At 44.0% G+C, this 19,688-nt stretch overlaps 2 protein-coding genes across 4 annotated transcripts; one reads left to right on the plus strand and one right to left on the minus strand.

Annotated features, from left to right (window-relative positions):
- Positions 1 to 648: 648 nt before the first annotated feature.
- LOC109199167 (uncharacterized) lies at positions 649 to 2,908 on the minus strand. The gene is made up of 6 exons (XM_019354498.1): positions 2,818 to 2,908; positions 1,997 to 2,112; positions 1,630 to 1,871; positions 1,368 to 1,526; positions 1,116 to 1,251; positions 649 to 1,034 (listed from the first exon to the last, which is right to left on the minus strand). Exons 1-5 carry the CDS (start codon positions 2,906 to 2,908, stop codon positions 1,122 to 1,124), a joined length of 738 nt encoding a protein of 245 aa, XP_019210043.1. The 3' UTR covers positions 649 to 1,034; positions 1,116 to 1,121.
- A 971-nt stretch (positions 2,909 to 3,879) lies between these two features.
- On the plus strand, positions 3,880 to 6,483 carry LOC112844894 (endonuclease domain-containing 1 protein-like). Of its 3 annotated transcripts, none has more exons than XR_003217650.1 (3): positions 3,880 to 4,049; positions 4,345 to 4,883; positions 5,287 to 6,480. XR_003217650.1 is itself a non-coding variant. In XM_025904497.1 (2 exons), exons 1-2 carry the CDS (start codon positions 3,920 to 3,922, stop codon positions 4,713 to 4,715), a joined length of 501 nt encoding a protein of 166 aa, XP_025760282.1. In that variant the 5' UTR covers positions 3,880 to 3,919; the 3' UTR covers positions 4,716 to 6,483. The 3 variants fall into 3 exon arrangements, 1 of the variants encoding a protein (XP_025760282.1); XR_003217649.1 differs by having other exon boundaries at positions 3,881 to 4,049; positions 4,345 to 4,836; positions 5,287 to 6,479; XM_025904497.1 differs by having other exon boundaries at positions 4,345 to 6,483.
- The last annotated feature ends 13,205 nt before the right edge of the window (positions 6,484 to 19,688 follow it).

The raw sequence follows: 19,688 nt of genomic DNA on the forward strand, positions 1-19,688 counted from the left end.
ATGTGTTAAAGCCAAAAACCTGCTACAAGACACAATCAAGAGGACTGATGAGAAAAGAAAGTGAACTAGCTTTTCATCAAATTTAAAGAGCACCGTTAGATTTAGCTCATTTAGCTTTGTTAGTGAGCATACATGTAGCTTACAAATAAGTAAATTCAATTAAGGGAGGGAAGAATGAACTTGAAGGCTGAACTCCAGGACAAACTAGGGAGCTTGAAAGGGAAACAGCAGTTAGTTTGGCTGCTGCCACAGCCGCTCCTTAAATACCTGCTCTTGATGACACACTTAATTATGAAGCTGGTGCCTCCATGAAGGTGAGAATTTCACTCCCAACCACTGAATAGACAAGATTGTATCCACAGCTGCTATAATTGTGCCTTTTTGTCAATGCTGGTACAAACCCTGTTTGTGCTTTATTGATCCATTTGCAGAGGTTTGAAATTTCTTTCAATAAATCTCAGAAAATCAGCTTGGTTTCAATGTTTACATTATTTTTCCACAACAACAATACAAAGATATTATTCGTAGCTGACATATTGCACTTTAGACTACTGACTATATTACGTGAGGAAATACAAGAATAACTCTGAATGCAATTTGATTCATTGAATTTGTTTATTGAAAATAACTTGAAGACAGACAAGAACATTTGTTGTTTTTTAAAGTTTCTTTATTTTGTGCCAAATTAATAAATGAGTGGTAGAAGCTACCGTTCACAGATGGAAAATGTAAAACACTCACTTGCCACTCTATTAAGAACATGTTGCTTTTTGATCAATGTGACGGACCAAAAAGCAACAAAGTTATTGTACCCAATTGATCCCTATGAGCGACTGTGGAGAGGAAAAACTCCCTTTTAACAGGAAGAAACCTCTGGCAGAACCAGGCTCAGGGAGGGCGGCCATCTGCCTCGACCGGTTGGTGAATAAGTGAGTGTTTTTTATGCATATTAAATATTTAATTACTGTAAATGTTATATTAAATATTTAAATGAAATACATACTTACCTGAAGCAGACGTGATGTGGGAAATTTCTGAAAATGCCACACAGAAATGAGCAGCCTTCAAAGTGGTTACTTAATTTGAAGGCTGCTCGTGTATGCTGTGTGGCTTACCTGTGTCTATTTCTGAAATACGTCTCTGAGTCTTCCTTCCACCTCACAGCGGGATTTATGCGAGACGCTTTCTACCCACATCTTTTTGAAGTTCTTCTGTTTGACCAGGTCTTTTAAGATGGCCTTTCCATGAGCTCTGCAGAGAGAGGCATTGTTAATCAGCACTTTAGTTTCTAAGTAAATGCAGAGAATTTATCAAAAGAAAGTCAAAATAGAAATATCAGCCTATAATTGTTAAAAGTTCACACTGACCTGACTTCAGAGGAAGCATCCTGACACACTAAACTGACAGCCAACAGGAAGTATTTGGTGAAAGTCTGTCCTGCAGACAGAACTTTCTCCGCTCCCATGAATTCATTGATCATAAGAAGCCCCAGTGCGGCACCAGCTCTCACGAGAACGCTCTTATGTCTGAGGAAAAAAAACACAGACAAATCCATTCAGCGTGTTTGTTTTTCACCTGATCTGATTGTGATGCTGGGGTCACAGATACTCTTCACAGGTGTGAACTTACTTCAAACCATGCTTCTTCAGGCTAGTTATAAAGCGACTCGGGCTACAATGATGAACCAGAGCTGTCAGAGCTTCGTGGGCATGTTGCTGAATGAACTCATTGGCATTTGCCCTTGCAAACACCTGGAGTAGACTCTCACAGGTTAAATCAGCTGCTCTGTCCATCCTCTCTTTGAGGTGAACACACAAATATACCACGGTGTCCAGTGCCGCACAGGACACACAAGAGCGATTGTTTTTAATCTAAAGAATCAGAGGAAATTTAAGCAGTTAGAAATCAAACCTGTTACAAAACTGCATGAGACAGGGCAAACATGGACAGAAGAGAGTGGCAAAAACACAGATGTAGAGAAAAACAGCTGGTATACCTCTTGTGTCACCGCCAAACAAACTTTACGGAGGTTTAATAACTCCAACTCATCTTGGTGAAGCCGCGCCAGGGTGCGGATGTATCGTAGCCCCTGTATCTTTGGGATATAAACCACTAGGAAGAAGAAGAACAATATAACATATTTGACCACTTTTAACTGATTTTTCTAACTAACACTAAAGTTAAGTTTATATATCTAATTTCTAGTAAGTGGCCCAGGCCCTCCTATATTGTTATGTATGTGGCCCTCAGTGAAAAAAGTTTGGACACGCCTGGATTACACGATGAAGTTGATATATTTAACTAGATGGCAAACAAAGGTTCCGTGTGTTAAAGGGACTCACTAGCTGTCAGAAGATTGCAGTCAGACTCCCCTCCAAACCCCAGTGCATAATCCTAGCTACGGTGGCCACTGTAGGACAAAACAATTCTGGCTGCTGTTCATCTGTATCAGATGCAGGTCCCCCATACTATGGGCTCAAAATGTGGTCATAAATATTTTTTACTTGTAAATCAGGATTTGTATGTGTAAAAAAAAAAAAAAGATTTGTGTGTGGACTTGGCAAAAAAACAAAAAACAAAAACAAAACCCTGCAAGTTACAAGTATGAATTTTTGACCCTATTTTTCTTCCTTTCATCTGATTGGTCAATGTCATGTCAATCACAAATGTAACAATCCAATCAGAGAACACATGGGTTTGACTGTCGGAGGGTCACTTTTTGAACTGGAAACAAACAGGATCCTGGCGTAGGTTCCTGGGGAGTCCAGATGCTGCAGGATGAAGTGTAGAGCCATGTTGATAGCATCGTCTACAGACCTGCTGGCTCTGTATGCAAGCTGCAGGGGTCCAGGAGGGGGGCCGTGAGGGTCTTGAGGTAGGAGAGAACCAGGCGCTCAAATGACTTCATGACCACAGATGTCAGAGCCACAGGTCTGTAGTCATTTAGTCCAGTGATCATAGGTTTCTTGGGGACAAGGATTATGGTAGAGGACTTGAAGCAGGCAGGCACATGACATGCCTGCAGTGAGGAGTTGAAAATGCCAGAAAACACTGGGACCAGCTTGTGTGCACAGTGTCTGAGGGTGGCAGGAGACACACCGTCTGGGCCAGGAGTTTTCGAGCATTCAGACTCTTAAACTGCTTCCTCACATCTGCTTCATGAAGGGTTGTAGTGGGAGAAGGTGGTGTGAAATCCTCCTTGGTGTGGGGTATGGAGGGGGGTGTTGTAGGTGAAGTGTTTGTTGGTGGCGATGGCTCTATGGAGGGGGAGAGGTGGGGGGCCGTTGGAGGTGCTTGATGGCTCGTCACAACGGCAGAAAAAGTCGTTAAGGGTGTTGGCCAAGAGCAAGTCATCAGTGGAGTGGGGGGGGTCAGGCTTGTAGTTGGTGATATTCCTAAAACGTTTCCACACAGAGGCCGAGTCATTCTCTGAGATCTGCTGCTGCATCTTCTCAGAGTGCTGATGTTTAGCAATGTCCACTTCTTTACTGAACCTGCACTTGGCCTCTCTGTAGTGGTTCCTGTCTCTCCTTCTCTTTTCCAGCCACAGCTTTTGGAGTTTAGGAGTAAACCAGAGTTTGTCATTGAACGTGTTTGCTCATAACCACCTGTTGTTCAGTGTCAAATCTGCGATAACTTCAGGAAAAAATGAGGATGTTTATACACACGTGTATAAACATGTGTGTAAAAATTGTAAATCCACATTGAGGACATTGGCAGCCTAATATAAGGAGGTGGCATCACGTCACCCAAGTGACTCTCTGCCATCTATTCATGGCAGAGAGAAAGTATGGAGAATACAGAGTCATACAATTTACATTAATTGTTTGTTTAGACAATTTTAGATTCTAAGGAATTAATTTTTTTTTTGTCTTGTTTCCATGCATCTTAGCTGGTAGATCGGTCTTGGCAGGGAGAGATGAAAGATGGATACTGGCTGGGGCAGGATAACCCTGGTGTCTACCTTGAAGAGAGACAAGCTCTGAATGAGGACTACACAAATTCAGGCTTTGACTGTGGTCACCTCAACCCCAACGGACACCATGCAGGTAGTCGAGGACGGATTGTGTGTTTTTCAGGAGGGTAGACAGTAGATGGCAGTACAGGACTGGGGAGCTGTTCTTGGCTGCAACAGCTGAGGATAGATAGACTTAACTAATGAACAGCATCTCCAGCCTTACGTTTCAATGTTTTCTGCTAAACGTGCCCACAATTGATAATTTTCTAGAATATTTTAATTGCTGAATGAAAATGACTAACCCACTTTTTGACTCATCGAGGCTCCCATCTTTTCTTTGGACTGAGAAACTTTAAGCTTGTCCTTCTTTTCCTTCTCTCCTGCAGTCCCTAGTCGCAACGCCACTTTCATCCTCACCAATGTGGTTCCTCAGAACCCCAAGCTGAACAAGAATGCCTGGAGGATCCACGAGTCCCAGCTCACCGAGCTTCATGTGGCTTTAGGATGGTTTCTGGAGAAGTGCCCTAAGGCCTACGTGCTGGTCGGTGCCATTCCTTCTGCAGACAGCTGGATTGTTAAAAACAATGTTAAGCGTGTCAACATCCCAGACTACCTGTGGAATGCCTACTGCTGTGTGGACAACAACGACAGACCCATTCAGAGCAGCGCTGCCAGAGCAAAAAACACAGAGAACAACTTGGCAGCAGTTTATCGCACAGCCAGTGGGAGAGTTGTTTTACAACAATTGCAGATATAAAAGCAATGATGACAGTAAAGGAAGGCGAGAAGGTTGTGCAGTCTACAGTACTGTAATGTACACACTCGGCCCAAGCGAGAGCCCGTGGTGAAGACAGAGCAACAACAGCAGTCTTAAACCTGTAATTAAACTGTAAATGCTGTCATACAGTGAATAACCTGGAAATTGGTGATTAAACTGACTCTCAGGAGGTGTTATATTAGCTACATTTTAAGCTGACATAATAAAATGTTACATATAAACCTACAGCTTAGACTCGCAAAGTAAAGTTTAGATTGAAAACCATTATGAGAAAGGCCAAGCAAAGCTTAACATTTTTTATTTAAAGACATTTAAAATGCTTCTTCAGCGCACAGCAGCAGCTGAGGATAGATAGACTTGAATAACAAGCAGCATCTCCAGCCTTATGTTTCAATGTTTTTTTCAAGACATGCTTGTAATTAATAATTTCCTAGAATATTTGAAGTGATCAATGAAAATGACTAAGCCACTTCTAGACTCATCGAGGCTCTCACCTTTTATTTGGACTGAGAAACTGTAATCTTGTCCCTCTTTTACTTCTTACCTGCAGTCCCTAGCTTCAACACCACCCAGACGAATGTGGTTCCTCAGAATCCCAAGCTGAACCAGAATGCCTGGAGGATCCACGAGTCCCAGCTCACTGAGCTTCATGTGGCTTTAGGACCACCCACATGTTCCAATACTGAGTTTCCAGTTCCAGTCAGGTCAGGGATGACCCTCTGTTTGGGAGACTGCACTCATTTAAAAAAAAGAAAAAACTATGACAAAAAAGAAGAGGAAATAATGATACAATCACAGACTTATGAGTGATTCAAACTGCCTGAGCCCAGCTGAGGCTCAGCAACTCTTCATATACATACTGTTAGGTACATATGTTTTTCAACACTGACACAAGTTTTTTTTTTTTTTTTTTTTTTTTACCTGTTTACTGAAACATATGCCAATTATAGTTATATAATGGTCATGGACATGATATGTAGACTCTCAGGTTCCACATTCAAATTGGATGAAGTGCTTAAGTGTTTTAGCTCCTTAACATGTGCCACCCTATTTTTGAAGGGAACAATAGTTGAACAATTGACTCAAATGCAGGTGTGGGCAGTTCCTTCATTATGTCATTATCAGTTAAGCAGACAAAAGGCCTGTCGCTGATTTTAAGTGTGGTGCTTGCATTTGGAAGAGTTTACTGTGAACAGACAACATGCGGTCAAAGGAGCTCTCCATGCAGAAAAACAAGCCATCCTTAAGTTGCAAAGAAAAGCCAGCACAGTTTAGGAAAAAGATTCTTTGGACAGATGAAATCAAGATTATCATCTACCAGAAGGATGGCAGAGGCAGTGTGATGGCTCGGTCATGACTGGCTGCCAGTGGGACTGGGACACTAGTGTTTATTGATGATGTGACACAGGACTGAAGCAGCCGAATGAAGTCTGAGGTGTCCAGAGACATATGTCTGCTCAGCTAAATGCAGTCAAATTGATTGGGTGCTGTTTTACTATATAGATGGACAATGACAAAAATATGCATTCAAAGGAAGTCAGGAGTTTAATAAATCAAAGCCACTGCAGTAAAGGCCTGACAGAGCATTAAAAAGGAGGAAACCCAGCATCTGGTGATGTCCATGAGTTCAAGACTTCAGGCTGTCATTGCCAGCAAAGCATTTTCAACCAAGTATTAGAAATGAACATTTTATTTTCAGTTCTTTAATTTGTCCAATTACTTTTGAGTCCCTGAAATGAAGGGATTGTGTTTGTTATGCAATCTTTTTGTTCAACCCACTTAATTAACATACAGGGAGTGCAGAATTATTAGGCAAATGAGTATTTTGTCCACATCATCCTCTTCATGCATGTTGTCTTACTCCAAGCTGTATAGGCTCGAAAGCCTACTACCAGTTAAGCATATTAGGTGATGTGCATCTCTGTAATGAGAAGGGGTGTGGTCTAATGACATCAACACCCTATATCAGGTGTGCATAATTATTAGGCAACTTCTTTTCCTTTGGCAAAATGGGTGAAAAGAAGGACTTGACAGGCTCAGAAAAGTCAAAAATAGTGAGATATCTTGCAGAGGGATGCAGCAGTCTTAGAATTGCAAAGCTTCTGAAGCGTGATCATCGAACAATCAAGCGTTTCATTCAAAATAGTCAACAGGGTCGCAAGAAGCGTGTGGAAAAACCAAGGCGCAAAATAACTGCCCATGAACTGAGAAAAGTCAAGCGTGCAGCTGCCAAGATGCCACTTGCCACCAGTTTGGCCATATTTCAGAGCTGCAACATCACTGGAGTGCCCAAAAGCACAAGGTGTGCAATACTCAGAGACATGGCCAAGGTAAGAAAGGCTGAAAGACGACCACCACTGAACAAGACACACAAGCTGAAACGTCAAGACTGATCTCAAGAAACGCCAAGAAATATCTCAAGACTGATTTTTCTTAAGGTTTTATGGACTGATGAAATGAGAGTGAGTCTTGATGGGCCAGATGGATGGGCCCGTGGCTGGATTGGTAAAGGGCAGAGAGCTCCAGTCCGACTCAGACGCCAGCAAGGTGGAGGTGGAGTACTGGTTTGGGCTGGTATCATCAAAGATGAGCTTGTGGGGCCTTTTTGGGTTGAGGATGGAGTCAAGCTCAACTCCCAGTCCTACTGCCACTTTCTGGAAGACACCTTCTTCAAGCAGTGGTACAGGAAGAAGTCTGCATCCTTCAAGAAAAACATGATTTTCATGCAGGACAATGCTCCATCACACGCGTCCAAGTACTCCACAGCGTGGCTGGCAAGAAAGGGTATAAAAGAAGAAAAACTAATGACATGGCCTCCTTGTTCACCTGATCTGAACCCCATTGAGAACCTGTGGTCCATCATCAAATGTGAGATTTACAAGGAGGGAAAACAGTACACCTCTCTGAACAGTGTCTGGGAGGCTGTGGTTGCTGCTGCACGCAATGTTGATGGTGAACAGATCAAAACCATTGACTGTAGAAAACATGGACGACTCGACAGCTCCCCAAAAATGAAGCCAAAACGTCTCTATCGCCCCCTGGTGTCTGGCTGCAGTATAGGTCATAAACCCCGCCTCCTCCATGTTAGCGGATGGGACTGGGGTCAGACTAAAATAAATTTATTCTCCTTAGATAATTTTTTTCCAAAGATTCTTTCTTTTGTTATCAATAGTTCTCATCATGCTCATTGATGTCCAAGGGGTCTCCTTTCCCATAAGTTTGATTCTAATTGATTCTAACACCAACTCCCAGGTTGTCACTGAAAGCTTCCACAACCTTTGTTTGGAAGCTGGATTTTTTGAGGCTATCAGCAACTGCACTGACATTTCTGTGCACCCCTACAGAGAGGTTATCAGATCCATCACCTCTCAGCCAGGTCACAGCATTTTCTACCAGAGCAGGAAAGGCTGTCAAGTAGCCCTCATGACCCAGGACCACAATCCTTCCACTGCCGTACAGAGAGGCAGCCATCAGCACCTGACCTCGGCTGTTCATTGCTAAAGGAAAGGCATGGTCTCCAATCAGCACCAGGTCACAGGGAACATAGGGTCCCTGTAGGTCCAGCTCCTTCAGGCCTTTCATCAGGGAGGCGTAGGCCTCTTCATGTTGGTTTTTGAATGATCGGTTAGATGACATAGTGTAGAGGATTTATACTCTGTAGACTAATGAAGGAGGTGGAGGTTGGGATGCAGAAAGAAGAAGTTGTTAACCCATCAGGTTTTATAGTTTTTCTTACATATGTATCCGAAGTTGAGTTGACGGAATAAAAACGCACAGTAAACATAACATTTGAACTGTTACTAGTGTGTTACAAGTCAAGACTCAGCAAACTGTCAAACTGTAGCTGGTGAAAAAATAAAAAGCTGTTCTCCACTGATCTCATTACAACCAAAGACAACTTAAAAACACAAAGCATTTTTACCTGGAAGTTTTCCTTCTGTGGTATTACTCTGTAGCACAACACTTTTAAAGACAACCACGCTCTACGTGACAGAAGAGGAGAAAGAATGAAAATGAAAGCAGAGAATGGAGCTGCTTAGATAAGGAGATGTGATAAGGAGGAAAAAGCAAGGGGAGGGACCACTGATGAGAGACCGCTCCTTTTATGACCACAGGGGAAAAATTTGACCATAAATGAATGTCTATGTGCTCAGTCCAGTGTTTAACAACTAAAGGTCAAAACTTTCTGTGCAAAATAAAAAGAAGTATAAGTAAAGACAAGGCTGAGAAACCTGAAATGAAAATAATAAATTCAGCAAATATTGGTCAGACTAAGAGGTCAAACGAAGGCAGTTATCAGGCCAATAACTCATCCCACGGTTTCCAGTTCTAGCTATGAGTGTTCACATGGGTGTTGGTGTTGATGGCAGCGTATGACGAATAAAACAATGAAGTACTGGAAACATTTATATGCATTTTTGCACAATAAATCACACGTCTTAATGAAGATTTAGGTTTAGATTTATTTGTAAAACTCATTATGTGTTTAAATGGGGCACATTTATTTATTTTTTTTGACACTGTAGTTTTTATTGATAGTTTTGTCACAGTTTAAACACAGACATGTATTACATTACAGGAGAAATAACCATACAAGCACAGAGTCAAAACAAACAGAACTAAAGCGAACAAAAGATGTGGGTGCCAATTCTAATCAACTACCATATGCATACCTGCCTTTACTCCGCAGCATACATACTCCAGCTTATACACATACTTATACATGCATGCATCAATGGATATACAAAGTTATAGACCTTAAATGTTTGGTTTGTTCATTAATTTTCCTTGGTGCCATATAATGTCCATTTCTCCCACTTAGCAACGAAAATATCTTCCTTTAATCTGAGAATGTAAGTCATTTTTTCCATTGCATAGATTTCTTCAACAACATTTAACCAGTCTTTTGAAGAAGGTGGATCCAGTTTGTACCAGTTTCTTGTTATAGCTTTCTTTGCAGCTATCAATAGGATTTTTGTCAAATACATGTCGTCGTACATAACATACTCCCTAATATTCCCAAGATATACATTTTTAAAATTGTGTGGTAATTGATAGCCCAAGATATTGCCTATTACAAGAGTCACGTTCTTCCAAAAATTATGCAGTTTCAGGCACTCCCATGTGTGCTTCCATGTTACCACATCTTCTCCAGCATTGCAAACTGTCTTGAGTCTGCTTACGTTTGATTTTTGGTGTAATAAAGAATCGAGTAAGATGTTTCCATCAAAATTCTCTCCAGCATCTTGAGTTAGTCGTTGTGTTCTGAGTTTCACACATATCTAACCATTCCTCAGTTGAGATATCAGTTTTTATTTCCTGCTCCCATTTCTTTTTTATGTATTCAGTTGATGTTGCCGTGTTCTCCCTTAGGTTTTTATATAGTACAGAAATTTCCTTGAATTGGAGGCCCCTGTATGATTTAATTACGCAATCCAGCATGCCATAAGACATACGCGGACTTCGTACTTCCTTTGAAAAGTAATCTCTGAGTTGCAGGTACCGGTACAAATCGGTTTTCTCTAGACTATACCGATCTTTTAAATCTTGGAAACTCATCAAATGGCCATCTTTCATTATTGTACAAATTGCTGTTATTCCTTTTTGTTCCCACTTCCTGAATCCTGAGTTGTGAGCACTTGGTATAACACCAACAACATAGGCAGCCCAGTTTAACATCTTAACCTCCCTTTCCAACTAGGGTTGCAAAATTCCCGGAATTTTCAAAGATGGAAACTTTCCATGGGAATAAATGGGAATTAACGGGAATTTATGGGAATAAACTGGGAATTTTCAAAATTGAAGGTTGGCTCTTCTTAGGGAACTTAAATATAGTTGAGCAAAGTATATTTTAGCATAATGTTGACAAAAACAAACAAATGCAATTCAAATACACTTGAATATCCATGCCATTCCTTAATCACATGTACAGAGCACATGCTTGCTGCATGGCTATTGAGACCACCTACTGGCACTGTGCATGCCTCCATCACATGTACACATGGACCACACTTTTGAGCCTGAAGGACAAAGAGTATTGAAGGCACAAATTTGAGCCTGTGGACTTAACAAGTGAGGTAAGTTTTGATGATATTATGGGAAAATATATTCATTAAATGTTTAAATTGTGAATATCACATAAAATGTATTAATCTGGTAGATAGCAATCTGATAAGATGCTAAATAAAATGCTAGCATCTGTTAGATGCTAAATAAGCCATAGCTAGTATAACATAAAGAAGATGCTAGCTTCCTCATTTGGCTGTTTTGTTTTGAAGATCATTCCAGTTGTTTAGCTAGCCTTACTATTTATATCTGTTTATTATCATATTGCAATTGTATTATTACGATCTCTTGCATTCCATTAGCATTTTTACAAGCTCTTGTTTTATTTTACAGAAAAATGCCACGTGCGCTATCTGATGTGTGGAGACATTTTACACCAGCTAATGTACAAGGGAAATCTGTATATATGTGTAAGTATTGTGATAAGACGTACGTGAAGAATGCCACAAAAATGCAGCAGCACATTGCAAAGTGCAAAAAAATTCCTCAAGGCCCAACACATGCAGCAGCCAGGAGTTCCACTCAAGGGGAAAATGAATCTGTTTCAGCTGTATCAGAGTCAGATACCCACTCATCAGCTCCTGGTCCCTCTGGCATCAGAGGATTCTTTGATTTTATGGATGACACTAGCCAGAAAAATGCAGATGAGTGTTTCGCTCGTGCAATCTATGCAACTGGCTCACCCCTGATGCTGACATCCAATGTGTACTGGAAGAGATTTTTGAATGTTCTCCGACCAGCTGTCAGGGTTTCTGGGTCGTTGACCCGGTATTTTTAATTCATGTTCAAAGTTTATCTCCTGCCTGTTCTCACTTCCTGTTTTTTCCCATGTCAGCTTGTGTCATTAGTCAGATTATGTTCAGCCCTGTACTCAGCGGTTCCAATCATTGTCATCATTCAACCTGTGTATTTAAGCTCCTCGGTTTCACCAGTTCTTTGTCGTGTCATTGATGTTCTCGTGATGTTATGTTGTCGCTTCCGCCTGTGTTCAGTTCAGCCAGCCATTCAGTCTTTCAGTCAGTCAGTCCTTTCGTTCCTGCCCTGTTCATCCATGCTTCATAATAAACCATCTTCAGTTCTTCACTATCCACGAGTCTTGCGTTTGGGTCACTTCCTCGCCTCCACACGACACAACCCCTGACAGAATGACACGACCCCGCGTTGTGGACCCAGCGGACTCGGAACTCTTCGAGCGGCAGGACGCAGCGCTCTCCGTTTGGGCGGAGAAGCTCAGGGGGAAACAGCGGCTCTTCTCAGAGAGGGAGCATGTCTTTGAGGGGACTCGTCTGGCTCTGGGGGGGCCTCGGAGACGCCGCGGTTCTCCACCTGCTGCCTCACCTGCATCGGAGCATTCGCCGCGGAGAGTGGGCGTCACAGGCCAAGCTTCGGCTGCTCGCTCTCCCGCCGCTCCGCTCCGCTCCGCTCCTCACTCGCCCACCAGCCGTTTCACTCACCGGCTCTTCCACTTCGCCATGGCACAGCGGCTATGCCTCCCACCTCGGCTCAACGGAGGCTCCCGCGCCAGAGGCTCAGCTGTTCACCCCGCCCGCTTCCTCTTCCCGGAGAAAGCGGCGCACACGCCGTCATAAATTGGACTATTCTCAGCAACTCCCGGTGGTGAGTTCCAGTGACTGTTTTCCACACCCTTCATTCAATTGTTCACTCAAAATGCATAACGGACTCATTTCTGATTCATGGGGAACCTCCCTCCTAGAGGATAAAGTGGACTGGGAAGATTATTTCTGCTCTGCTCCCCCAAAGACTGTAAATAGTGGTGGCAGAAGGACCAGAATAAAACCCGATAGACCAGTCAGTATCACTCACCCAGTCATTATTTCCACTCCCATCAGTCAGCCTACACCCACACCTGTGCCAGCTCCCAGGAGGAGGGCAGCTGCGACCCAGTCTACCTCCACACCCGCTCCTGTTTCTCGGGTGGGGGTGACTGGTGTCCAGCCACCTCCCGTGCCTGTCCCAGCACTTAGGCTGAGGGCAGCCCAAATCCAACCTGACCATCCCAGAGGCCCAGTCGAAGCTCTCCAGCCAGTGCCCTCATGCTCTGGAGGCTCGGAAGAGCTAGCCTGCTTACCAATCAGTCCACCACTTCATCCACCGCCTGATCCAGCCTTTCACGCACTAGCTCTATCCCTGGTTAGGCTAGCTGAGGTGTCCCCTGCTCAGGCACCAGCTTTATTAGCCCAGGCTGTAGCTTTATCTCCCTCACTAGCTTAGTCTATAGCTCAGCCATCAGCCACACCAACCTCAGCTCCGTCGTCAGCTTCGCCTACCTCTGTTCATCCCTTAGCATCCCCACTCCAGTCAGTTCCCTCACCTGCTGTTCAGCCGCCACTCCAGTCAGTTCCCTCACCTGCTGTTCAGCCTCCAGCCCAGTCAGTTCACACGCCTGCTGTTCAGCCTCCAGCCCAGTCAGTTCACACGCCTGCTGCTCAGCCTCCAGCCCAGTCAGTTCACACGCCTGCTGTTCAGCCTCCAGCCCAGTCAGTTCACACGCCTGCTGTTCAGCCTCCAGCCCAGTCAGTTCACACGCCTGCTGTCCAGCCTGCCCCAGTCCAGTCAGTCCAGTCGCCTCCTGTCCTCCCTGTAGCCCAGTCGCCTCCTGTCCTCCCTGTAGCCCAGTCGCCTCCTGTCCTCCCTGTAGCCCAGTCGCCTCCTGTCCTCCAGTCCTCTATAGCTCAGTCGCCTCCTGTCCTCCAGTCCTCTATAGCTCAGTCGCCTCCTTTCCTCCAGTCCTCTATAGCTCAGTCGCCTCCTTTCCTCCAGTCCTCTATAGCTCAGTCGCCTCCTGTCCTCCAGTCCTCTATAGCTCAGTCTCCTGTCCTCCAGTCTCGTCGTCTCCAGTCTTTTCCTGTTCCCCAGTCGCCCGTCCTCCAGCCTGTCCAGTCTGTCGTCCAGTCAGTTCAGTCCGTCGCCCAGCCTTCTGTCGCCCAGTCACTCATTCACTGTCCTGTTCAGTTCCCGGACCTGCAGCCACAGCATCCAGAGCCAGCTGTGAGCTCTCCCGCTCCTCAGCCAGGGGTTTCCGCACCCGCTGGCCCGGCCGCTCCTCAGCCAGGGGTTTCCGCACCCGCTGGCCCGGCCGCTCCTCAGCCAGGGGTTTCCGCACCCGCTGGCCCGGCCAGTCTCCAGCCAGGGGCCTCCGCGCCTACTGGCCCAGCCTCCGAAGCTGTTGCTCCGTCACCGCCGGCTCCCATGCCGTCGCCTGGTCCAGCCTCGGCTCCAGCTTCTGCTTCATCTGGTCCAGCCTCGGCTTCGCACGGTCCAGCTTCTGCCTCTGCGTTAGCCTCGCCTGGTCCTGCGGCTGCCACGCCGTCACCCAAGCCATGTTCTGGACGCCGCCACCGTCTTCCTCGCGGCCGCCCACCGGACCTTCTCAGTGGCCGCCGCCGCCGTCTTCCTCGCGGCCGCCCACCGGACCTTCTCAATGGCCGCCGCCGTCTTCCTGACGGCCGCCCACCAGATCACCTCCAGCGTCACAGCCGGCCACGTGGCCGCCCACCAGAACTGTTTCGGCTCGGCCACCGGCCACGTGGCCGCCCACCAGAACTGTTTCGGCTCGGCCACCGGCCACGTGGCCACCCGCCTGGACTGTCTTTGTTTTGGACTCCGTCCCTCCGTCCTGGACCCCTCCGCCCACCCTGTCTTGGTTTTTCTTTCTTTCGGCCGTCGGGTGCCGGCCTTGAAGGGGGGGGTACTGTCAGGGTTTCTGGGTTGTTGACCCAGTATTTTTAGTTCATGTCAGTTCACACGCCTGCTGTTCAGCCTGAGTGGTGTCCCAGAAACGATGTGGGCTTCATAGATAATTGGCAAACCTTCTGGAGGAAACCTGGTCTTGTTAGGAGAGACGGCATCCATCCCACTTTGGATGGAGCAGCTCTCATTTCTAGAAATATGGACCAATTTATTAAACCCCCCAAAATATGACTATCCAGAGTTGGGACCAGGAAGCAGAGTTGCAGTCTTACACGCCTCTCTGCAGCTTCTCTCCTCCTGCTACCCCCCCAAAAACCCATCTCCATAGAGACTGTGTCAGCTCCCAAACAGACAAAAAACAAACCAAAACCCAGGAATAAACAACTTAAACATAAAAAATCACAAAGAAAGAACAATACAGTATCCACATCTGAACCAAAGAGTAAAACAGTGAAATGTGGATTATTAAATATTAGGTCTCTCTCCTCCAAGTCTCTGTTAGTACATGACTTAATAATTGATCAACAAATCGATTTACTCTGCCTTACAGAAACCTGGTTGCAGCAGGATGATTATGTTAGTTTAAATGAATCAACACCCCCGAGTCATTCTAACTACCAGAAATCCCGAAGCACAGGCCGAGGGGGCGGTGTGGCAGCAATTTTTCACACCAGTCTATTAATTAACGAAAGACCAAGACAGACTTTTAATTCATTTGAAAGCCTGATGCTTAGCCTCGTCCACCCCAGCTGTAAAACTCAGAAACCAGTCTTACTTGTTATCATCTATCGTCCACCTGGGCCTTACACAGAGTTTCTCTCTGATTTCTCAGACTTTTTATCTGATTTAGTGCTCAGCTCAGATAAAATAATTATTGTGGGTGATTTTAACATCCATGTAGATGCTAAAAATGACAGCCTCAACATCGCATTTAATTTGTTATTAGACTCAATTGGCTTCTCTCAAAATGTAAAAGAACCCACCCACCACTTTAATCACACTCTAGATCTTGTTTTAACATATGGCATAGAAACTGAACATTTAACAGTGTTTCCTGAAAACCCTCTGCTGTCTGATCATTTCCTGATAACATTTACATTTACAATAATTGATTACACAGCAGTGGAGAGTAGACTTTATCAAAGTAGATGTCTTTCTGAAAGTGCTGTAACTAAGTTTAAGAATATAATCCACCCACTGTTATCATCTTCAATGCCCTGTACCAACATAGAGCAGAGCAGCTATCTGAACGCTACTCCAACAGAGGTCGATTATCTTGTTAATAATTTTACCTCCTCACTACGTATGACTCTGGATACTGTAGCTCCTGTGAAAACTAAGGTCTCAAATCAGAAGTACCTGACTCCGTGGTATAATTCTCAAACACGTAGCCTAAAGCAGATAACTCGTAAGCTGGAGAGGAAATGGCGTGTCACAAATTTAGAGGATCATCATTTAGCCTGGAGAAATAGTTTGCTGCTTTATAAGAAAGCCCTCCGCAAAGCCAGAACATCTTACTATTCGTCACTGATTGAAGAAAATAAGAACAACCCCAGGTTTCTCTTCAGCACTGTAGTCAGGCTGACAAAAAGTCAGAGCTCTACTGAGCCAACAATCCCTTTAACATTAACTAGTAATGACTTCATGAACTTCTTCACAAATAAAATTTTTATCATTAGAGAAAAAATTACCAATAATCATCCCACAGATGTAATATTATCTACAGCTACTTTTAGTACCATCGATGTTAAGTTAAACTCTTTTTCTCCAATTGATCTTTCTGAGTTAACTTCAATAATTAATTCCTCCAAACCATCAACGTGTCTTTTAGACCCTATTCCTACAAAACTGCTCAAAGAAGTCCTGCCATTAATTAATTCTTCAATCTTAAATATGATCAACCTATCTCTAATAATCGGCTATGTACCACAGGCCTTCAAGGTGGCTGTAGTTAAACCTTTACTTAAAAAGCCATCTCTAGACCCAGCTGTCTTAGCTAATTATAGGCCAATCTCCAACCTTCCTTTCATATCAAAAATCCTTGAAAGAGTAGTTGTCAAACAGCTAACAGATCATCTGCAGAGAAATGGTTTATTTGAAGAGTTTCAGTCAGGTTTCAGAGCTCATCACAGCACAGAAACAGCTTTAGTGAAGGTTACAAATGATCTTCTTATGGCCTCTGACAGTGGACTCATCTCTGTGCTTGTCCTGCTAGACCTCAGTGCTGCGTTCGATACTGTTGACCATAATATCCTATTAGAGCGATTAGAACATGCTGTAGGTATTACAGGTACTGCACTGCAGTGGTTTGTATCATATCTATCTAATAGACTCCAATTTGTTCAAGTAAATGGAGAGTCCTCTTCACACACTAAGGTCAATTATGGAGTTCCACAGGGTTCGGTGCTAGGACCAATTCTGTTTACATTATACATGCTTCCCTTAGGCAGCATCATTAGAAGACATAGCATAAATTTTCACTGCTATGCAGATGACACGCAGCTCTATCTATCCATGAAGCCAGGTAACACACACCAATTAGTTAAACTGCAGGAATGTCTTAAAGACATAAAGACCTGGATGTCCGCTAACTTTCTGCTTCTTAATTCAGATAAAACTGAGGTTATTGTACTCGGCCCTGAAAATCTTAGAAATATGGTATCTAAGCAGATTCTTACTCTGGATGGCATTACCTTGGCCTCCAGTAATGCTGTGAGGAACCTTGGAGTCATTTTTGACCAGGACATGTCCTTCGATGCACATAATAAACAAATATGTAAGACTGCTTTCTTCCATTTGCGCAACATCTCTAAAATTAGAAATATCCTGTCCCAGAGTGACGCTGAAAAACTAGTTCATGCATTTATTACTTCCAGGCTGGACTACTGTAATTCACTATTATCAGGATGTCCTAAAAACTCGCTGAAAAGCCTTCAGCTGATCCAAAATGCTGCAGCAAGGGTACTGACAGGGACTAGAAAGAGAGAGCATATTTCTCCTGTTTTGGCTTCCCTTCATTGGCTTCCTGTTAAATCCAGAATTGAATTCAAAATCCTGCTCCTCACATACAAGGTCTTAAATAATCAGGCCCCATCTTATCTTAATGACCTTGTAGTACCATATCACCCCATTAGAGCACTTCGCTCTCGCTCTGCAGGCTTACTTGTTGTTCCTAGAGTATTTAAAAGTAGAATGGGAGGGAGAGCCTTCAGTTTTCAGGCCCCTCTTCTGTGGAACCAGCTTCCAGTTTGGATTCGGGAGACAGACACTATCTCTACTTTCAAGATTAGGCTTAAAACTTTCCTTTTTGCTAAAGCATATAGTTAGGACTGGACCAGGTGACCCTGAATCCTCCCTTAGTTATGCTGCAATAGACATAGGCTGCCGGGGATTCCCATGATGCATTGAGTTTTTCCTTTCCAGTCACATTTCTCACTCACTATGTGTTAATAGACCTCTCTGCATCGAATCATATCTGTTACTAATCTCTGTCTCTCTTCCACAGCATGTTTTTATCCTGTTTTTCTTCTTTCACCCCAACCGGTCGCAGCAGATGGCCGCCCCTCCCTGAGCCTGGTTCTGCCGGAGGTTTCTTCCTGTTAAAAGGGAGTTTTTCCTTCCCACTGTCGCCAAAGTGCTTGCTCATAGGGGGTCATATGATTGTTGGGTTTTTCTCTGTATTTATTATTGTGCTATCTACTGTACAATATAAAGCGCCTTGAGGCGACTTTTGTTGTGATTTGGCGCTATATAAATAAAATTGAATTGAATTGAATTGAATGTTCACTGTTTATCTCCTGCCTGTTCTCATTTCCTGTTTTTTCCCATGTCAGCTTGTGTCATTAGTCAGATTATGTTCAGCCCTGTACTCACCCGTTTCCAATCATTGTCATCATTCAAAGGTCGGTTTTAGGCCCTGTACTTTTTAATTTGTATATGCTCCCTCTTGGCGGAATCATCAGGAGGCATGGAGTGAACTTCCGCAGTTACGCTGATGACACTCAGCTGTACATCTCTGTGTCTCCTGACGACACCAGACCAATGGATGCCCTTTTTAACTGTATTCTAGATATAAAATCTTGGATGGCAGAAAACTTTTTACAGCTTAACCAGGACAAAACTGAAGTTTTAATCATCGGTCCTGAGGCTCAGAGAGAGAAACTCTTGTCTAAATTACAGGCATTTTCACTATGCCCTTCACTACAAGTGAAAAACCTGGGTGTTATTCTTGACTCTGAGCTTGGTTTTATCCCACATATTAAACACGTAACCAAAATTGGATTTTATCATCTAAAAAATATAGCCAGAGTCCGCCCTATTCTCTCTCGGGCCAACACGGAGATGCTGATGCATGCTTTTATTACCACTCGCATTGATTACTGTAATGCCCTGCTCTTTGGTCTCCCCAAAAAGAATATTTCACCTTTGCAACTTTTGCAAAACTCTGCAGCTCGTGTGCTGATGAAGACCAGAGGGTGGGCCCACATTACACCGGTTTTACAATCGCTGCATTGGCTCCCCGTGTGTTTCAGGATCGATTTTAAAGTTCTTTTATTGGTTTTTAAATGTCTTAATGGTCTTGGGCCTTCTTATCTTTCAGATCTGCTTTTACCATATGAACCCTCGCGGACCCTGAGGTCCTCTGGTACTGGCCTTTTGATTGTCCCTAAAGTCAGGACACATACTCACGGAGAGGCAGCTTTTTAGTGGTCTGGTCCTCGACTGTGGAACAGCCTGCCGGAGGAGCTCAGGGCCGCAGAGAACGTTCATGTTTTTAAAAACAGGCTCAAGACCCACCTTTTTAATTTAGCTTTTAACTAACGTTTATTTATTTTATGCTTATTTATTCTATCCTGTTATTCTATTTATATTAATTTAGTTTTATCTAATATTTATTGATTGTATTCTTATTCATTTTTTATCTTCTTACTCTGTTTATACTTATATTTATATTGTATCCCACTCTTATTTATTTTATCTTTTTATCCTGTTTATATTCTTATTAGGTCATATCTCCAGTGTTTCCTCGGAGGGGGCTCTCTGCACCGGGGCTGTGATCGACCGTGGCTGCTGGGGCTCTGTGGATCCTCTCAGCCTGGCTGGGGGGCTTCTTTGCCTCCCTCCTGCTGCGTGCCCAGCCTGGAGGCTGCGGTCTGTGACCGGCTCCCGGTGCAG

Source organism: Oreochromis niloticus, unplaced genomic scaffold, assembly GCF_001858045.2.
Source record: "Oreochromis niloticus isolate F11D_XX unplaced genomic scaffold, O_niloticus_UMD_NMBU tig00002015_pilon, whole genome shotgun sequence".
NCBI lineage: Eukaryota > Metazoa > Chordata > Actinopteri > Cichliformes > Cichlidae > Oreochromis > Oreochromis niloticus.

Excerpts from the sequence above, each read along its gene's own strand:
- LOC112844894 (XM_025904497.1), top strand. The coding sequence starts at position 3,920 with ATGAAAGATGGATACTGGCTGGGGCAGGATAACCCTGGTGTCTACCTT. Across the intron at positions 4,050-4,344 it reads CCCCAACGGACACCATGCAG|TCCCTAGTCGCAACGCCACT; the intron begins GTAGTCGAGGAC and ends TCTCTCCTGCAG.
- LOC109199167 (XM_019354498.1), bottom strand. The coding sequence starts at position 2,908 with ATGAAGTCATTTGAGCGCCTGGTTCTCTCCTACCTCAAGACCCTCACG. Across the intron at positions 1,872-1,996 it reads GTTTGGCGGTGACACAAGAG|ATTAAAAACAATCGCTCTTG; the intron begins GTATACCAGCTG and ends CTGATTCTTTAG. Across the intron at positions 1,252-1,367 it reads GATGCTTCCTCTGAAGTCAG|AGCTCATGGAAAGGCCATCT; the intron begins GTCAGTGTGAAC and ends CTCTCTCTGCAG.